Source organism: Phaseolus vulgaris, chromosome 2 (assembly GCF_000499845.2).
Source record: "Phaseolus vulgaris cultivar G19833 chromosome 2, P. vulgaris v2.0, whole genome shotgun sequence".
NCBI classification, from domain to species: domain Eukaryota; kingdom Viridiplantae; phylum Streptophyta; class Magnoliopsida; order Fabales; family Fabaceae; genus Phaseolus; species Phaseolus vulgaris.
The window spans coordinates 9,232,956-9,252,467 of record NC_023758.2 but is presented as its reverse complement, the minus strand read 5'-3'; the positions used below and the strand labels follow the sequence as shown (position 1 = coordinate 9,252,467).

The following is a 19,512-nucleotide window of genomic DNA, read 5'->3' as shown; positions in this document are numbered from 1 at the left end:
ATGGACCTTTCCAAGTCCTCAAGAGGATTAATGACAATGCTTATGAGTTAGATATGCCTGATACATTCTTAGGTAGTCATACTTTTAATGTCAGCGATCTAACTCCTTTTTCTGTAGGTCTCCAGAATTCGTGGTCGAATTCTCTCCAACTCGGGGAGTATGATGGAGATCAAGCCCAAGAGAACATGGAGGCCACTCATCAAGCTCAAGAAGAGGTGGAGGCACAAATGGAGGACGCCCATGGAGGTCAAAGTCCACCTCAAAGGATTACAAGAAGCATGTTCAAAGCCTTGGGAGCTAGAGGACATTTATTTTCTCTTTTTGTAGTGTCTTTAGTTGAAGGTGCTTAGAGGGAAACCTTAGAAACCTCTTTTTGTTATAGCATCTTTTAGGTTTTTAAATAGGAGCTTTAGGGGGGTGTATTAGTAGATAGGTGTAGGAGTAGAATAGGGGGTGCCAAAGTGAAGGAAGGGATCACACCTTCCTTGCTTAGGCAATTAGCGCCGGTTCTAGATGGCTTTTGGAGGGAATTTTGAATTGTTTAGCTTTCATTTTTCAGCACCTTAGGCTATAAATAGATGTGCCTTCCTTGTAAAATTCAGATTTGTTTTTATCTAAAGAAACTATACTCAAAATTGGAGTGAGCATTTGGAGAGCTTTGAGCTTCTACTCTAGTCTTATCTTGAAGGACCATGGTTTCCTCAAGTGGCGGCTTCCACACTCATCTAGGAGCATCCATACTTCTAGTGGCGTGATCATCCAACCTATCTTCCATCTTCATGAGAATTCTCTTCTCCTTCCTTTCTTCTTCTTCAATTGTTCATGTTGCCTTGTGTTTTTGAGTTGTCTAGCTTTCGGTTTTTCTATTTTCAGCACCTATATTCTGTTTTGTTTTTAATTCTGTTCGGTTCTTTTGTTTAGTAGCTTAATTCTGTTCGGTTAATCTAGTTTCTATTCCTTTGTTGATTCAATTTGACAATATTTGGTTCATCCAAATGAGTTTGAGATTTGGTACTTGTTATTGGTGAGTTCTTGATCTTAGAACCATGATCCAACTTCTAAGAAAGTGCCTCTACATTTTCCAGCTCAAGGTGATTCCTCAAAGTGTCAAGAATCTTGTTCTATGTGGCTATTGGAATCACATCAGGGTGCCTATACTTAATTGTAATGTTATTGATAGCCCTACAATCGGAACACATCCTCCATGTTCCATCTTTCTTAGGGACAAGTATAATAGGCATGGCACAAGGGCTCATACTATCTTGAACCAATCCTTTAGCAATCAACTCCTCAACTTGTTGGCGAATTTCCCTAGTTTCACTTGGGTTGGTCCTAAAGGCGGGACGATTTGGTAAAGAAGAGCCCGGAATCAAATAAATTTGGTGCTCAATCCCTCTTAAAGGTGGAAGTCCTTTAGGAGTATCTTGAAACACATCATAAAACTCCTTTACCAAATTATCCAAACAATGGGGACTATCCTCAAGTGGTTCTAACATAAGAGGTCTAGGAAGAGCTAAAAATATAGGATTGTGAGAACTATTTCCCTTTGAACCTCATGTCTAGAAATAAAAAGTGTGTGCTTAGAACTCTTTTCTTTTTCATTCTCCCTCTTTTTCTTCATAAGAATTTGGTCCTCATGGACTTCTCTTGAAGAGAGAGATTTTAAAATGACCTTGTGACCATGGAAATCTAAAGAAAGTTTATTGGTAAATCCATCATGAAAAACTTTTCTATCAAATTGCCATGGCCTTCCCAAAAGAACATGTGTAGCTTCCATGGGCACAACATCACACAAGACCTCATCTTTGTATTTTCCAATAGAGAAATTTATGAGGACTTGTTTGTTCACAATGATTTCGCCTACCTCACTTAGCCATTGTAATTTGTAGGGCTTTGTATGAGAGATAGTAGGCAATCCAAGCTTATCTACTACTCTTGTACTAGCCACATTACAACAACTACCTCCATCCACTATTAAGGAACAAATGTTGTTTTGAATAAGACATCTTGTATGAAAATATTTTCCCTTTGACTTTCATCAAAAGGTTGTAAAACTTGACCAAGAAGTCTTCTATCAACCAACAAATCTCCTTCAAGTGGGCTTTTGCTCTCATGTTCACTTGATGCTCTAGAATGACAAGAATGCCTAGGTGAATCCGAATCATGCTCACTAACTACAATGCCATTATGCACAAGCATATTCCTTTTAGATGGACAATTAGCAGCAATATGACCATAACCCAAACACTTAAAGCATTTCCTACTAGATGATTTGATTGGAGATTTAGGAGTAGAAGTGGAAGGCCTAGATTCCTTAGGTTTGAAAGAAGAATCCTTAGAAGGAAGTTTTGAAAAGGATTTTTTATTTTTCCAAGTGTATCGTCCCGGGGCGTTGACCAAAAGTCAAAGTCAAAGTCAACACATGGTGAGACTACTCGAGGGCCCCAAAGAAGGGAAGGAAGGTCAACAGGTTGACCACTTGGGGCATCACCCAAGAAAGGCGTCGCCTCGCAAAGTCGTCGCCCCAGAAAGGCGTCGCCTCGCAAAGGCATCGCCCAAGAAAGGCGTCACCAGGCTAAGGCATCGCCAGGTTAAGGCGTCACCAAGTTAAGAAATAGTCAAAGTTAAGACATCGACGGTGTTACCCCCCGATACCCATGGGCAGGAAAGACCATGGAGGGGGTAATACCGTGAGGAAGTCTCGGGCCCCGGAGGCTCAGAACAGCAATGAAGATAAGAGAAAGATGGCTTCAAAACCATAAGTTCTAGTACCAGCAAGGGGTAACCTGACTCGTGAAGTACCCGCGCCACCGCTGGGAAACCCTGGGACAGATACGACCCATGAGGAGGCCACGCCTAGGGGAGAACCATGTGCATGGTACGAGAGAAAGGTAGATACACTCCCAAGGTGAGTGACTAGAGGTTGGGGCGCAGGAGTTGGCACCCAGGAAGTCACCCCACGCGCCATAAGCACTTCGAGGAAAGAGGGCTCACACAATGGAATAACCCTAAGTTGGCTTGCGGCAATGAGGGACCCTCTGCGCAGAATAACGATCAAGTCAGAAGAGCACGTGGCAATAAGCATGTGCTGATTAAATGTTTCAGTGAAAGTTTGCCAAGGTACGCGCTAATTCAGTTATGATTCGAACGTTCCAAGGAATATTTTTATACGCTTTCAATGCACTTTAACGCGTTTTAAACACGAGAGATGTATAAAAAGAGACCTTGGGGCATTTGAAAGGGGATCCGAGTTTTGACCTAATTCTCGCAGTTTTACATAGAGCACAAACCCTCATTGTTTTCGCTGCGCACCCACTGTGAGCACAAGACGATTAGGGCAACACAGTTTCAGTCTTTCAGTATAGTTTTCGACCACCCTCAGAATTCAGTCACAGTGTTCTACACGGGGGTGCGTCACCCTTTGATGTTTCTCGCTAGCTGACTTGATCGTCGGAGTGCAAACGGCCGCGAGGGCGCCCCTTTGTTCACTTCTTTTCAGGTACCCACACACGGAGTAGAACGAAGGTGCCCTAGCTCATGAGGACAAGCCACGCATAAAGACGACCCAGGTCAACCGGCGGGAACATTTGGCGCCCACTGTGGGGCCGATATAAAACATCAGTCCCACTACACGAGTTTTGCAGTTCCAGTTCTCAAAACCCAGATAGTCAAGAAGGTTTCCAGAAAACCACGAACATGGGACCCGCACGCGCTAGAAGTGAAGAGATGACCATGCAACAACTCATGGGCATGATGCAAGGGCTGCATGCAGGCGGATCTCACAGCATCTCAGGCGAGAAACGATGAGCTCCACCGCGCCAACGAGGAACTACGCCACCCCACCAAGAGAATTCTCAACGCCATTCTCACAAGCGATCCTAGAGACAACAATCCCCAACACATTCACGGGGCCCAAAGTAACCTTCAGAGGATGGAGGATCTTAAGGTGCACCTCACTGCATTCCACACACAGATGATGCTGGTAGGCAGTTCTAATGTCGTAAGATGCAAGCTCTTTATGAGCACCTTGACCGGGATGGCCATGGACTGGTTCATCAGCCTCCCAGAGCGTCACGTCACGTCTTTCGCACAGCATTCGCGGCTATTCAGAGAGCAGGATTTAGCCAACAGGGCCCCAGCCCCAGTCTCATACGACCTATTCGATGTGAAGCAGTATCAAGGGGAGACCCTGAAAGAGTACATAAGCCGCTTTGGGGCGCAGGTGGTGAAGGTGGGTACCACAGACGAACCCATGATCGTGTACGCATTCAGGAAGGGGGTGTGTCCTGGATCTTTTAGCAAGTCACTCAATCGCAGCCGCCCCAAAACTTTTGCTGAGGTGAGGCATCGAGCGGTAGAACACATTGCCTCTGAGGGAGAGGCATACGAGAAGTGCACGACAACTGCACCTACACGCCCCAGAGCACAGATGTGTGCACAACCCGCTAGAGTCCACGAAGCCACTACAGAAAGAAAGAATCCAGATAGGAGGCGCACCTACGAGACAAGGAGAGCCCAACCTAGGGGTTGATCAGAAGGAAGGAGAGAGGTCAATAGACCTCTAAGGCACAACTTTATGGTAGAACTTAAAGACCTCATCATTGTGCCCAACATAGCTGACAGGTTGAGGCCACCAGTTAAGTCAGACAAGGTACTAGGACCTCACAAGGAATCATGGTGCGAATTTCACGAAGCATTCAGACACCATATTAACAACTGCTTGGCGCTAGGCTATCAATTAGATGAGCTCGTGAAGAATGGATTTTTGAAAGATTATCTCGCTGGGTCCACTGCGACCCCAGTCGCGGCGACACCAGAGGAAGGTCAAGCGCATGAAGTCCCAACTCACGGAGAAGTGCACACCATCTCTGGCGGCTTTTCCGGAGGAGGACCCACTGCCTCTCAACGAAAGAAATACGTAAGGTCAGTAAATTTGGTTGCAGAGGAATTTCCGGACGACCCGTGGGAGTCAGACCTCGTTTTCACAAGGGCTGACCTGCGGGATGTCATCCCACATGATAATGACCCGGTGGTCATTTCGGTAGTCACAGCGGGAAGAAAGGTACATAGGGTCCTCGTCGACCAAGGCAGTTCAGCAGACGTCATGTTTTGGTCGACCTTTAATAAGCTACAGTTGTCCCCCGACCTTTTGAGACCCTATAATGGATGCTTATATGGGTTTGCAGATAACCCAGTAGAGGTACGTGACTACTCAGAGCTGAGGACGACGTTCACTGATGGAGCGGCATCACTCACCGAGAGCATCTGGTACTTGGTGGTTAACGCCAACTCAGCTTATAACCTTTTTTTAGGCAGACCTGCCTTGAACAAATTAAGGGCGATGTCCTCCACGTGCCATATGAAGATGAAGCTACCAGATCTTGGTGGCAAGGTGATCGTGATCAAGTCAGATCAAGAAGAGGCCCGTAAGTGCTATGAAAATAGCCTAAAGACAAGAAGAGGCGTGGTCATGGTGATTGAGCGACCACTCGTTTCAAATTCGCAAATGGAGTTGGAGCCGTCGTAAGAGACGACGCCCGAGAAGTCCATGCCGGTCGAAGCCACCATAGGGGCGACGCCTATGGAAGATGCACATACAGAAGGAAGAAACGATGATGCCTCCCCCACTGGAGAAGAGCAAGATGAGGCGATGCCCGATGCATCCGTAAGGGCGATGCCTATGGAAGAAGATTCCACGAGTGAGTCTCTTGAAGAGAATGTGCAGAATGAGCGACCCTGACCAGAAGATAACATAGTAGAAAGACAAATAGGGGGTAAGGTGTTCAAATTAGGACACTTGCTGAGCCAAGGAGAACAAGAAGAGGTAGTTGCAGTAATCTCGCGCCACTTAGATGCTTTCGCGTGGACTGCGGCGGATATGCCAGGTATTGACCCAGATTTTTTGTGCCACCATCTTACGATGGACGCAAAGGTTCGCCCTGTGAGACAAAGAAGGAGGAAGTTCAACGACGAGCGATGCCTCGTCGTGAAGGAAGAAACACAGAAGCTGCTCAGCGCTGGACAAATCAGGGAGATACAATACCCTGAGTGGTTAGCCAATGTAGTTCTAGTGAAGAAGGCGAATGGGAAGTGGAGGATGTGCGTTGACTTCACAGATTTGAACATGGAGTACTTGGCGCATTAGTGGATAGCGCCTCGGGTTGCAAGATGCTGAGTTTCCTGGATGCATTCTTAGGTTACAATCAGATCAAGATGCATCCCAAGGACGAGAGTAAAACGACATTCATGACGGAAACGTGCAGTTACTGTTATAAGGTGATGCCGTTTGGTTTGAAAAATGCAGACGCCACCTACCAGAGGCTGATGGACAAGGTCCTTGCACCCATGCTGGTAAGGAACGTGCAGGCCTACGTAGATGACATGGTGGTAACTTCGCACGAGAGAGGGCAGCACGCAGCTGATCTGGAAGAACTATTTGCTACCACATCGAAGTATCACCTCAAGTTAAACCCAAAAAAGTGCGTTTTTGGCGTAGAGGTGGGAAAGTTCTTAGGTTTCATGCTCACAGAGAGGGGGATAGAGGCAAACCCTGACAAGTGTGCAGCCATCATCGCCATGAGGAGCCCAACCTCAGTGAAAGAAGTTTAACAACTGAAGGGCCACCCTTACTTTCAATGCCTTAAAAGAAATAGCCGTTTCGCATGGACAGATGAGTGTGAAGCAGCGTTTCTCAAGTTGAAGGAGTACTTGGCGACGCCACCTGTGCTTTGCAAACCACAGGTAGGCGTCCCCCTCCGCTTATACTTTGCGGTAACTGAGTGGGCCATTAGCTCTGTGCTGGTCCAGGAACAAGAGCAGGTGCAGAAACCCATTTACTTCGTGAGCAAGGCCTTACAAGGCCCAAAATTGAGGTACCAGTCACTAGAGAAGGCGGCGCTAGCGGTAGTATTCTCAGCACGAAGGCTCCGCCACTATTTCCACAGCTTCACAGTGGTGGTGATGACAAACCTCCCTATCCAAAAGGTACTTCAGAAGCCAGATGTAGCAGGGAGGATGGTTCGCTGGGCGGTAGAGTTGTCAGAGTTCGATATCCAATATGAACCCAGGGGGTCCATCAAAGGGCCAGTATATGCTGACTTCGTGGCGGAACTTTCACCAGGAGGAGACCCCCAAGAAGTGGAGTTAGGGTCACAGTGGATGATCTCAGTGGATGGATCTTCCAACTAGCAAGGGAGTGGCGTTGGAATAATCTTGGAGGGGCCTAACGGAGTGTTGATCGAGCAGGCCTTACGCTTCGCCTTCAGGGCAAGCAACAACCAGGCGGAGTACGAAGCATTGATTGCTGGGATGCTTTTGGATAAAGAAATGGGTGCACAAAGCCTCCTGGCAAAGAATGACTCCCAGTTGGTCATAGGACAAGTAACAGGGGAGTACCAGGCAAAGGACCCACGGATGGTTTCCTACCTAAGGTATGTTGAGGTGTTGAAAAGTGCTTTCGCTGCGTTTAAGCTGGTGCATCTCCCTAGGGAGCAGAATGCCAGAGCTGACCTGCTTGCCAAGTTGGCCAGCTCAGGCAAGGGGGGAAGGGAAAGTACTGTAATACAAGAGACCCTCAAGACGCCGCGAAAGTTTGTTGCAGACAACAGGGTGGACGTTCTACACTTTAGTACAACAAGAGGAAAACCAAGGAGTCATCGCTCTTTGAGTCAAGATACGGCGAGGGAACCCTGTATCAGTACTTATGCAACCTCGCCAGAAGAAGAAAAAGGCGTACAGGTGTGTGCTTTAGAGGAAGGCGACACTTGGATGACCCCTTTCAGGCGATACCTGGCGGACGGAATCCTCCCAGCAGAGCCGGAAGAGGGCAAGAAGATTAAGAGGAACGCCGCAAGATACACATTAATAGATGGGATATTATTCAGACACGGGTTTACGCACCCCATCTTGACATGCGTGAGTGGCAACGAGTGCACCAGGATAATGGCTCAGCTCCACAAAGGTATTTGTGGGAGCCACGTGGGAGGAAGATCCCTGGCATCCAAGGTAATACGCGCAGGGTTTTTCTGGCCAACAATAAGAGAGGATTGCGTGCGATACACCCAGCATTGCAAGTAGTGTCAAATGCACGCTGATTGGCATAAGGCACCACCAGAAGAACTAAGATCCATATACAGCCCGTGGCCTTTTCATACTTGGGGAATTGATATCCTAGGCCCGTTCCCATTAGCGATAAGGTAGATGAAGTACTTGATCGTTGCCATCGAGTACTTCACCAAGTGGATAGAGGCCGAACCAGTGGCACATATCACTGCGCACAAGGTACAACACTTTGTTTGGAAGAACATTGTGTGTCGTTTTGGGGTGCCAATGCGTCTCATTTCAGACAATGGCACCCAGTTCGCGAGCCAACAGTTGGGGAAGCTATGTACGGAAGTAGGAATCAAGCAAGTGTTCGCATCAGTCGAACACCCCCAGACAAATGGGCAGGTCGAGTTAGCAAACAGAGTTTTAATAAGGGGTTTGAAATGCAGATTGGAGAAGGCTAAAGGGGCGTGGGCAGAAGAAGTACCAAGGATTGTATGGGCTTACCACACCACGCCTCAATCCTCCACCATGGAGACGCCTTTCAGCCTGGTGTATGGATAGGACGCCATGATCCCAGTGGAGATCAACGAAAGCTCGCCACGTTTCCTAGGTTTTCTGGCAGAAGAGTCCAACGAAGAAAGGAGGGTGAACCTGGACCTAATAGATGAAGCTAGAGAAGAGGCGAAAATTAAGGCTGAGGCTGTGAAGAGAAGAGTGGAGCGTCAGTACAGCTCCAAGGTGAAGCTGTGACAATTCCAGGTTGGTGACCTGGTCATGAGGAAAGCTCACCCTTACGAGTTAGAAAACATGTTGTCTCCTAAGTGGACTGGACCGTTCAGAGTAACCAAAGCCAAAGGGAATGGTTCGTATAAGTTAGAAATTCTAGAAGGGGGCCCCATCCCACGTAGTTGGAATGCGGCTAATTTAAAGTTTTATTTTAGTTGAAATTTTGTAAAGGGGACACTCTTTTTCCCTCCCGGGGTTTTTTAATGAGGTCACCCAAATAAAGAAAAGAAAAGTTTAAGATATTTCTGCCTTAGTTTTTCCCTTTCTTGTAAGATCAAAGCAACAGAGACAAAGATGAGGCGTCGCCCAGATAAGGCATCGCCAAGATAAGGCGTCGCCAAGGTAAGGCGCCGCCAAGATAAGGCGTCGCCTAGGTATGGCGTCGTCAAGATAAGGCGTTGCCAAGGTAAGGCGATGGCAAAAAATATAGCGCCACCAAGGTAAGGTGTCGCCAAGTTAGCGACGCCACCATAAGGCGTCACCAGAACAGGGCGTCGCCAGAAGAAGGCATCGCCAGATAAAGAAGCGGGAGTCAGATGCGAAGCAAGATAACAGGTATGTTGAGTACAAGTTAAAAATCCGGGAGCCCAATCCTTGAGCAGGGGTTAAGGGATTCCTTCGAGACGCCCCCTCCTCAAGTATGAATAGCTAGCCCCCGATACCAGATATCAGTATAAGTTGAAAAACCGGGCGTCTAGTCCTTGAGCAGGGGTTAAGGGATTCCTTCGGGACGCCCCCTTCTCAGGTATGGATAGCTAGCCCCGGTATCAGATGTTAGACATAAGTTAAAAACCCGGGCGCTTAGTCCTTGAGCAGGGGTTAAGGGATTCCTTCGGGACACCCCCTCCTCAGGTATGAATAGCTGGCCCCGATATCAGACGATCGATGTAAGCTAGAATCTGGGTGCCTAGTCCTTGAGTAGGGGTTAAGGGATTCCTTCAGGACGCCCCCTTCTCAGGTATGAACAGCTAGCCCCCGCGTTTGATGTTCATGGACGATATGGTACTATTGTATAGACCTCTCCGTGGGCGTGGGCACCAGAGCGCGACTTTTGTCCCAAAGTGTTTAGACACGTTGAGGACACCCAGAGCAGGTCTCTCCTCGAGAGTAGATACCCAATACAGGTGGGACAAGTCCCCCACGCCTTTGAGCGATGTCGAGGCCAAAAAAGAAGAGACTCCCCATTTAATCCTAAAGCGATGAGGTAAGTAAGAAGCAGGGCGAAGATTTTACAAGTTCAAAGGGAAAAAGAAACTCGAAAAGTAAGAAAGAGAAGCATAAAAGCATGAGTTATCAGAGACAAGGAAAATACGCAAAGTTAAAATCCTCCCTTGCCTTTGGGCAATGACGAGGCAGGCGACACCTTCATGAGGAAGATTCCTCGCACATAAAAGGCCAAGTGGGGTTCTAAGTGGAAAGATCAAGAGAAGGGTATGCATCGTGACTCAGAGGGGAAGGGTAAGAGAGAAGGTCACGTGCTACCTAAAGAGTTAAAGACAAGGCGAAGAAGCGATGCATCGAAAGTAAGTATCAATTACGCCTTTGATTTAGTAAAGCAAGCAATAAAACAGAGAAGCTACAAGTACATGAGGATGTAAAAATAAAGCTCGAATAAACATTTAAATGAAGCTAAGTGTTAGAATTACAGAGCAAGTGTTAGAAAATACAAATTTACAAATGAAGTTTAAATAAGTAAAGTTCAATCCCCAAGGTCGAGGGGAACGACCTTCTCATCGTCTATATGGTTAAGAGGGGTGTAGTTGCAGATGTCGATTCCCGGGTTTTCACAAGAAGCTTGAGCCAGAGCCTCCTTGAATCCCTCTGCAAAGGTATCGGCCATATTGTCAATAAGTTTCTCCTTTGCCTTCTCCAATTCTGCAATGGTGGAGTCTCGGGCATCTCGCAAGGAGGCCTTGTAGACCTCCTCCTGACACGCCCAGCTGCGGCATAAGTTCTCCTTCTCATCCTTCAGGGCAGCCACTTCCTATCGAGTTTGAAGCGCATGTGCCTCGACAGCTTTGGACTTAGCTTGGGCACGCCACTCAAGGGCCACGGCCAAGAAGGCACCCATGTAGTAAGGCATGCCCTCTGACCGTGGGGCGCCGGAAGGTTCCCCTGGCGACGTCTTGTCATTAAAACCCCTCATCAGTTGCATGATGGGAGGGGGAATTGCTATGAGTCCGGGGGTGGTTGCTAGGGCGGTTGGTGTTGGTGTTGTTGATGGTGGAGGTGGTGTTGGTATTGGTGCTGGTAAGGGCATGGACTCCACCACCCTCTCATCTTGGAATGATTGGCATAGGGGAGACGTGGCGCTAGGGGGATTGTCCCTCAGGGATCCCCCATGTGGAGGTGTAGGAGAGCGCGAGTGGACGACTCGGTTGGTCCTCCTTCTTTTGTAGGCAAGCCCCACATCCGAGTCATCATCCTCGGAGGAAACGGTGAGCACCCTCTTGCCTTTGTCAAAAGGGGCTATGGAGGGAGCGCTAGCTGCAGCCAGTGGGACTGCAGTGATGGGAAGGGGTGAGTGAGGTGTTTGGATTGTTGGGGCAGAGTGAGGTGTTTGGGCTGTGGAAGGTGTTTCTGATTAAAGAGGGGAATTTGGTGTTTGGTGGGGAGAGCTGGGTGTTCCAGAAGAGCGGGGTGGTAGTGATGGTGGTGATGAGTTGGAATTGAGGGGGGAAGTGATGGAGGCACCAGCCTTTGCAGACTACACGCCAAGGCGAGCCTTCAGAGACCTGGCCAATTCAACCCTTGTTGCAGAATCCATCACCAATGTTGCACCAAGACAAACAAGCAACAAAGGTTAGTTAGGGGGGAAGTATCAAATGTATATGGCGATACACGAAAGCATGGAATCAATATTTGAACTCAGAACCAGGCACATGATTCAATCCTACTGCTAAAGTAAATTTACAAAGCAACAACACGCATGGAGATTAGAACAGACAAACGTTGATCACAATAATCGGAGAGAAGCACGACTAAGAATCAGATATGAAGAAAAAGTAAAAGTCAAAACTCCCTACCGAAGTATGTAGAGAAGGCGTTGGCCTTAAATTTGCGTGAAATCAAGGTTGGGGTGTGGAAGATGACTTTCAGGCCAGCCAACGCGACGCAGACCTCCCTGTCAGCAGAGGCCAACTCATCCAGAGACTTGGGTTTGGTGGGATTGGGCTTCTCCGTCCAATATAAGGGAAAGCCATCCAGGGCTGTAGGGTCGTGCTTGGCGCAACACACCCTGAAGAAGTTGCCCTTCCAACCCTTGAAGGAGTTTTGGAAGAGGGTGAAGAGGATCCTGCCAGCAACCCTGGAAAAGCTCACCCAGAGACTTTTCCCTTACTTTTATACTTCGAAGAAGTGGAGGAAAACATCCACTGATGGTGGGATGCCCAAGTACCCACACAAGATTTGGAAGGCCCTTACGAAGGCCCAGCCGTTCGGATGTAGTTAGGCAGGGGCAACGTTGACCTCTGTGAGCAGCTCCCTCTCGAAGGGTGTGAATGGGAGGCGCAGACTAATGCGTTTGAATACCGCTTGATAGAGGAAGAAGAAAGGTTTTCCCCCATTGGACCTGTCGTCCACACAAACTGGCTCCCCAGGGGTGCCATGGCGAACAGAGATATGAGAATCGTGGGTTTTACAGAAGGAGTTAAAGTTGTACAACCCCAAGTCACCTAGGTGATTCTCTACGTCTTCAACAGTGGTCAGTTTGGTGCATTTGTTCTATAGCTCTTCAGAAGCCCATGAATAGAGGGCCTTGTAGTGAGCACTTGGGGGAGGGGGATTGGGAGTTATTTTTGTTCGCGCCATGGATTGAAGAAGAGCTGAAGAAAGAAGAAAAGGCAAAGGTTCAGCAAAGAAGGCTCGAAGAAGCAAAGGGGGGAGAAATCCCTAGAAAAATCCTACCCATGCGGAAAAGAGAAGAAAGGGGAAAAAACGAAGAAACAAGTAGAACACAGAAATGCAGAGAAAATAAACAGTCCCAGGCAGTTACAAGGGCAATACAGTAAAGAGAAGGAGTCATCGAAGAAGAAAAACCGTACCTTTGAGTGATCGGGTTAACGAAAGGCGGGGTGCAAAGAAAGAATGCAGAGAGAGTTTCGGAGAAGAAGGTGAACAGTATGAAAGAAATGAGAAGTGATGAAACAGTGCTCTAAGCGCGCATTTTTTGAAAGGTTATAACGTTAACTCGAAGAAGCCCTAACGACGCACACCCTCAGCCGTTAGATCGCACACGTGTCGAAGGATTAAGCGCTAACTTGAAGAGCAAAGGGCACCAAGCGCTGATCGTGCAATTAAGCCACGTGTGAAGAGATTAGAGCATGACCCAAAGCATCACCTTTCTCGCTCAGAGAATGTCGCATCGTCAGAGCACTCGAAGGTACGTCACATCAGCGGTACGGAGAATGTCACGTCAGCTGATCAGAGAATGACACGTCATCAGAATGCCACGTGGACAATAGGGCGAGGCCTTAGTCTTTTCGCTGAAAACAAGTTATCAGCTCAAGACTGGGGGGCTTGTGTACCGTCCTGGGGAGTTGACCAAAAAGTCAAAGTCAAAGTCAACACATGGTGGGACCGCTCGAGGGCCCCAAAGAAGGGAAGGAAAGTCAATAGGTTGACCACTTGGGGCATCACCCAAGAAAGGCGTCGCCTCGCAAAGGCGTCGCCCCAGAAAGGCGTCGCCTCGCAAAGGCATCGCCCAAGAAAGGCGTCGCCACTCTAAGGCATCGCCAGGTTAAGGCGTCACCAAGTTAAGAAATAGTCAAAGTTAAGACATCAACGGTGTTACCCCCCGATACCCATGGGCAGGAAAGACGATGGAGGGGGGGTAATACCATGAGGAAGTCTCGGGCCCCGGAGGCTCAGAACAGCAATGAAGAGAAAAGAAAGGTGGCTTCAAAGACATAAGTTCTAGTACCAGCAGGGGGTAACTTGACTCGTGAAGTACCCGCGCCACCCCTGGGAAACCCTGGGACAGATACGACGATGAGGAGGCCACGCCTAGGGGAGAACCACGTGCATGGTACGAGAGAAAGGTAGATACACTCCCAAGGTGAGTGACTAGAGGTTGGGGCGCATGAGTTGGCACCCAGGAAGTCACCCCACGCGCCAGAAGCACTTCGAGGAAAGAGGGCCCACACAATGGAATAACCCTAAGTTGGGTTGTGGCGCTGAGGGACCCTCTGCACAGAATAACGATCAAGTCAGAAGAGCACGTGGCAATAAGCATGTGCTTATTAAATGTTTATGTACCGATCGGGTAGTCGGAAGTGATGACGTGGCAGCAAGCGATAACATAGGCGCGTTGAGCGGAACACATGGCTGGCAGAAGGGAAGCACATCGGGAAGTCTATGAAGTCGCCAATTGTTAACTTGGCGTTCTCCGATCTCTAGTATGTATAACCGGCGGTCACCAAGCTTTTGTCATAGTCGCCGTGTGTGAGTCCTAGGAGATCAGATGGTTAGGGACCGCCGAGTGAGGCACATCGCCGTAAGATCAGGAAGGCTTGCTTAAGGCTTTCAAGAGGTACAGGCACGAAGGATGAGGTTATCAGATGATCATTCCCTAGCTAGAGGTCGAGGCAAGGGAACAGTTTCCCAGAACATGCATGATGCGCAAGTGAAACAGATCGTGATAGCGGCAGGCGAGACCACAGAGAAGGTGTGCATGGTGACACCCCGTACTCGCCACTTAGAAGAGATCACGCTCCAAGGGAGCTACGCACCGAGTTACTCCTTGCATGGGTAACTTAGTCGAATAGCTTGAAGAGTAGAGGTGACGCTCAAGTAGAAGGGGGCTCCAGATGGTGACACGTGTACAGCTGGATGCGAGCCACTTGTCCAGAGGTGTAACCATCAGGAGAGAGAAAGTGCTCAGGTATATAAGGAACTCTAACGAACTTCTGAGGTTCGCGCGTTTAGAACACTTCTTTACGTTTTTCAGAACACTTGAGTACGCTGAGAGAACATTTACACGGTTCCTTGAGTTTAGCTTTTCTCTCTTAATATTTGGTGATTCCGTCACTGACTTGAACGTCGGAGCGCGATCGCCCGCAGCGGCGCCATTCTGTGTCTTTGTTTTCTTCAGGTTCTCGAGAGGTTTTGAGACGTGGAGATCGAAGGCTAGCGTGGTGCGAAGCTGATCGAGAGAAGATACCCTTTGACGTGGCAAGACTCTTGCACTCGAGTCAACCGGCAGGATCATCAGGCGCCCACCGTGGGGCCGTGTAAAGCGTGTTTCCCATCCACAGCGTGAGTTCTTGAAGTTTCTGCGGTTTTTGTGTGGTTGTGTGCTGGTGCAACCATTATCGGCGTTTTTCACCGTTCGTTCAAAGTTTCAATCGGTGGTTTGAGGTTTCTTACCGCTTATGTGAGTTTCAATCGGTGAATTGAAGTTTTTACCGTTCATTCGTGTTTATGACCGGTGAATCGGGAGTTCTGGAGGAGAAGCGGTAGGTTCGTGTCAAGGTTGCAAGTTTCTATGGAGGTTTTTGCTGTTGCGATTGTGTTCTTGGAAGTTCTCTGGAGTTTGAGAGTTTTGATCGATTGATTGCTGGATCGATTGTTTCATTGGTGAAGGTTTTGTCCGCTGAAGCTTGATCTGTTGATTTTTCATGAGAAAGATGAGAAGTACGCGTTCCAGTCCCGTTGTGCCAGCTGTTGCAGAAGGCGCCATGACCATGGCGCAAATGATGGAGATCATGCCCGCGTTGCAAGAAAATGTGGAGGCATCGCGCATAGAGCAGGCGAAGATGCATGAAGACCTGGTCGCCTCTCAGGCCAGGAATGAAGAGCTCAGCAAAGTCACTGAGGAGTTGCGTCAAGCTCTTCATGAGCAGAGAGGACGCACAACGGTGGAGGAAGTTGCACCGTCATCACCTCCGCGCGTTTTTCCGATGCCATTCGCTCAGGCGATCACGGACACGCCGATCTCTACGAGCGTAGTACCTGTGAAAGCTTCTTTCACCAGCGTGGAGGATCCTGAAGCACATCTCACTACGTTCCAGACGCAGATGATGCTGTCAAGAGGCTCAGATGCTGTCTATTGCAAGATGTTTGTGAGCACGCTCCAGGGAACAGCGCTAGAATGGTTCGTTAGCTTGCCTACAGGTCACATAACCAATTTCTAGCAGTTTTCGAAGCTTTTCGTCGACCAGTACATTGTGAACAAGGCGCCACCTAGGGTGTCTTATGACCTGTTCTGATGGAAGAGGCCCAAGCACAAGCCCACATGCAAGCCCACCAAAGGGTAGATTTGGGCCAACCATAGAGTTATGGCCAAGAGGATCCAAGAAGACGTTCTTTTACATGTTCAAATGCCATAAACTCTAGTGTAGAGTAGACTTTAATTTCTTGTCAAAATTAGCATAAGAACTTTATTTGTAATTTTCTTAGAATTAATTTTGGCACCTAAAACACCAACCTAGGTAAACTTAGAGTTTCTAAAAAAACCTCTAAATTTACCAAGGCCAGTCTAGAAAGCCCATGGAGGGGGTGAGCATAAAAACTAGACACACCCCTCCCCATGTGCTCATTTGTGCACCCATGTGCCATGTGCACCCATGTGCTTCACATTTACATTTCATTTGGCTAGCATTAGGGTTGCATTATGGTCCTCCTTAGCCTATTAAAGGAGGAGCCTACACCTTGTATTTTCAAGTTTATTGTGAGTAAAGTTATGCTGCCATTTTGTGCCAAGCTTTGCTTCTCCCTAGAATTTTAGGCTATAAGCTTCATCTCCTTCACCTCTCCTTGGGTTGGCCGAACCTCCCTAGCTTCATACACATTATGCACCTTCAAGATCAACACCACTCTTAGGAGGATCTTGCTCACACACCTTCATAGGTTCCGCACCACTTTTTCTCACATGATTCAAGAAGACCTTCATGAAATGCCATCATTTGGTATCATGAGCTTGGGTTCTTCAAGATGAGTTGCTTTTGGTCTTTTCATTTCTAGTTCTTCTTTTATTTCATGTTGTTTATCTTTTCCATAATCGTCTTGCTGTTTTTTGCATTTTAATTTGTTTTTGGTGTGCTTTGTGGAAGATCCAACCGAAGCACTTTTGTTCAATTGATCTTGAACAAGTTCTTGTGCAAATTGTGATAGGATTCCATACACCTTTGAGTTGCTATTTTCTTTTAGGATTTTGAGTCTTTATTGCTTTCTTATTTGGTTCATATTATGCTTTTAAGTCTTTAGTTTCTGAATCTTATATGTTTTGTCAAGTCATGTTCATCCACAATGTCAACAATTCTTAGTAGTCCTTTATTTGGCTTGATTGTTTCTTGATTTTGGGTATCTTTAATTGCTTTGAATCTGCTGTTCTTTGATCTTTTGGTGCCTTTTTAATTTTAGTTTGAGTTCCTATTTGTGTTTAGATCCTACACAAATTCTATTTCACAAATTCTATTGTGTTTAAATTTTGGTATCTTGCTGTTTTTGTTTCCAGTTTCCAGAATCCACTGTTTCAAATTTTCTGTGCTGGCTGTTTTGTTCCAGAAAAATATTTTCACTCATAGGAAAATTTTGATTCTCTGGAATATGCAAGTTTGAAGTGTTATAGAAAGGAAAAAAAAAAAGAATTAGTCCAAAAGAATCAACAGAAAAAAAAATGATAAATCTTTTAAAATCAGTGTGCAAATCTGAGGCGCTACAACTAGCGTAACTGAACACCAAAATTGCAAAATTTATTAAAAAAAATTGGTGCATGCGTTTTGAGTGATTCCAAAGCCAGAATTTAGCTAAGATCTTGAATATCTTGCATATCAAATTTCAGAATCATATCTTAAAAACAAAGCTCAGCATAAATTGGGGAAAAACACGTTTCTGGCCCACAACATTTTCCAGTGGTGCTGTTTTTTTTATTTGGTCATCTAATTCTAGTGCCATTCTTAGGATTCTTTTGTGTGCCTACCTTTATTTTGGTACCTTTTATTTGCTTGCTTAATATTTCTTGGACCTCTTTCTAGTTGTCATAATCTAACTCCTTTTGGTGGTACTGTTTTATTCAATTAAATTGTTTCTTGCTTTTGTTCTTTGACCTCTAATTTGGTGCTGGAATTTATTTCTCCTTTGGTGCTTAATTGAATGGAAACTTGACTTGGGTAAGGTCTAGTCTTTTGATAGGTGCTGGAATTGGAGAATTAAAACCTTCATTCTAAGGGGAAACAAAGCCAAGGCCGAAACAAGCATTCTTGAAAAACACCACAAACACTTGGAGGATCAACAAGCAAAGACAACAAGGAAGTGCACTTAGCAAAAAGAGGATGAACAAAGGGAGTTTTTCTTAATTTCTTTGCAACTTAGTTTGTGTTAATTACCTCTTAATTACGATTTAGACGGTGAGTGTGTCTTCAAGGGCTCAAAGTATCCGAGAAGCCTCACCTAGGGCCGACTAGTATAGAATTCTTAATTAGCAATTGTTAAATTGTTTGTAATTGTCTTTTCTTTTGCTTAGTAGTGACGCTTCGCATGCTTATTTTTGTGTTAAACCGACTAGCTTTGTTGATTAGTTAGCATACATTTGTTTTCTTGCATTGAAAAAAAAAAGTTTTGATTTCTCAACTTAATTGTGTTCTAAGTAGTTTACTAAGAGGAAGTTTTGTGTGAAGACATTGAGGGATAGTTTTTGGCTAAGGCAAAGGCTTGGTACTTAAGTAGTCCTTTGTGACTCACCTCCCTTACCTGGAAGACTACCTTCTTTGACTTCCCTAAATTTTCTCAAGGTAAAATACTTCTACACACAAAGCTTTAGTCATGTCTTCTCACTCCTCTAAATCTCTTAAAAGTGAGGTGAAATCCTTGAAATCTCTTTTGAAACAACTTACTAAGGATATTATATCAATTTCATCTAAACAATTGGAGAATGAGATCAAAACTAATGAATTGACTAAAGCAAAGAATGAGAAGTCTCAATTTTCAAAAAAATTACATTCTCATGCATCTAACTCTAAACATCATGATTATCTTGGGGAAGAAAGTCTTAGGAAAAATGAATATCATCAACAATTCCCTAGGAGAGCTAGGAAAGAGAGACAAGAAAACCTAACCAACCATATCTCTCACACTCCAGCTAGAGAAATTCCATGTTTAGAATACCTTGGCAATGATCAATTAGCATCTCAATGTTTCAATGAAAGATCTATGATCTTAAGGGACAAAGATGAGAATAGTAGCCAAGAAAAAGAAGCTAGTGAGAGTGAAGAAAATGTAAAAATAGAAAAGCAAGAGAAAACCCTTGGAAAACAAAAGGCGTGGGAGAAGAGTGTTCCTTCCCACAAGGTCATTCAACAAGAAGGAAAAATTGAAAATACATTTGAAAATATACCTCTTGTTGAACAACCTAGCCTTACCTTTTGTAAAGGAACACTTGCAAGCCTAGAAAAAAAAGAAGAATCCTTAAAAAAGGCTTGCATAAATAAAAATATAGTAGATTATTTTACATACATGCCAAGATATCACCAAGTGAAGGTCAAGTCATCTATAGGCATCTACAAAGACAACTTTTTATGTAAAGTAGTGCCTAAAGAAACTTGTCATGTCTTATTGAGACAACCTTTGCAAAGAATTGAAATTTCCATGAACAAAGGTTGTATCAACGAGACTACCTTCACACATAAAAGAGAAATCCTTCATGAAGGAGAACTCATGGGTCAAATTAGAGTTGATAAAACT

General features: G+C 46.0%; 2 protein-coding genes across 2 annotated transcripts; both read left to right on the top strand.

Moving 5' to 3' along the window:
• The first annotated feature begins 4,576 nt into the window (after nucleotides 1-4,576).
• On the top strand, nucleotides 4,577-5,527 carry LOC137809015 (uncharacterized). Its single transcript, XM_068610156.1, has one exon. The coding sequence runs from the start codon at nucleotides 4,577-4,579 to the stop codon at nucleotides 5,525-5,527; it is 951 nt and encodes a 316-aa protein (XP_068466257.1).
• A 1,799-nt stretch (nucleotides 5,528-7,326) lies between these two features.
• LOC137809014 (uncharacterized) lies at nucleotides 7,327-8,076 on the top strand. Its single transcript, XM_068610155.1, has one exon. The coding sequence runs from the start codon at nucleotides 7,327-7,329 to the stop codon at nucleotides 8,074-8,076; it is 750 nt and encodes a 249-aa protein (XP_068466256.1).
• Nucleotides 8,077-19,512: the final 11,436 nt, after the last annotated feature.

Bases quoted from the DNA above. Each gene is read 5' to 3' on its own strand.
- LOC137809015 (XM_068610156.1), top strand. From the start codon at position 4,577: ATGGTAGAACTTAAAGACCTCATCATTGTGCCCAACATAGCTGACAGG.
- LOC137809014 (XM_068610155.1), top strand. From the start codon at position 7,327: ATGGGTGCACAAAGCCTCCTGGCAAAGAATGACTCCCAGTTGGTCATA.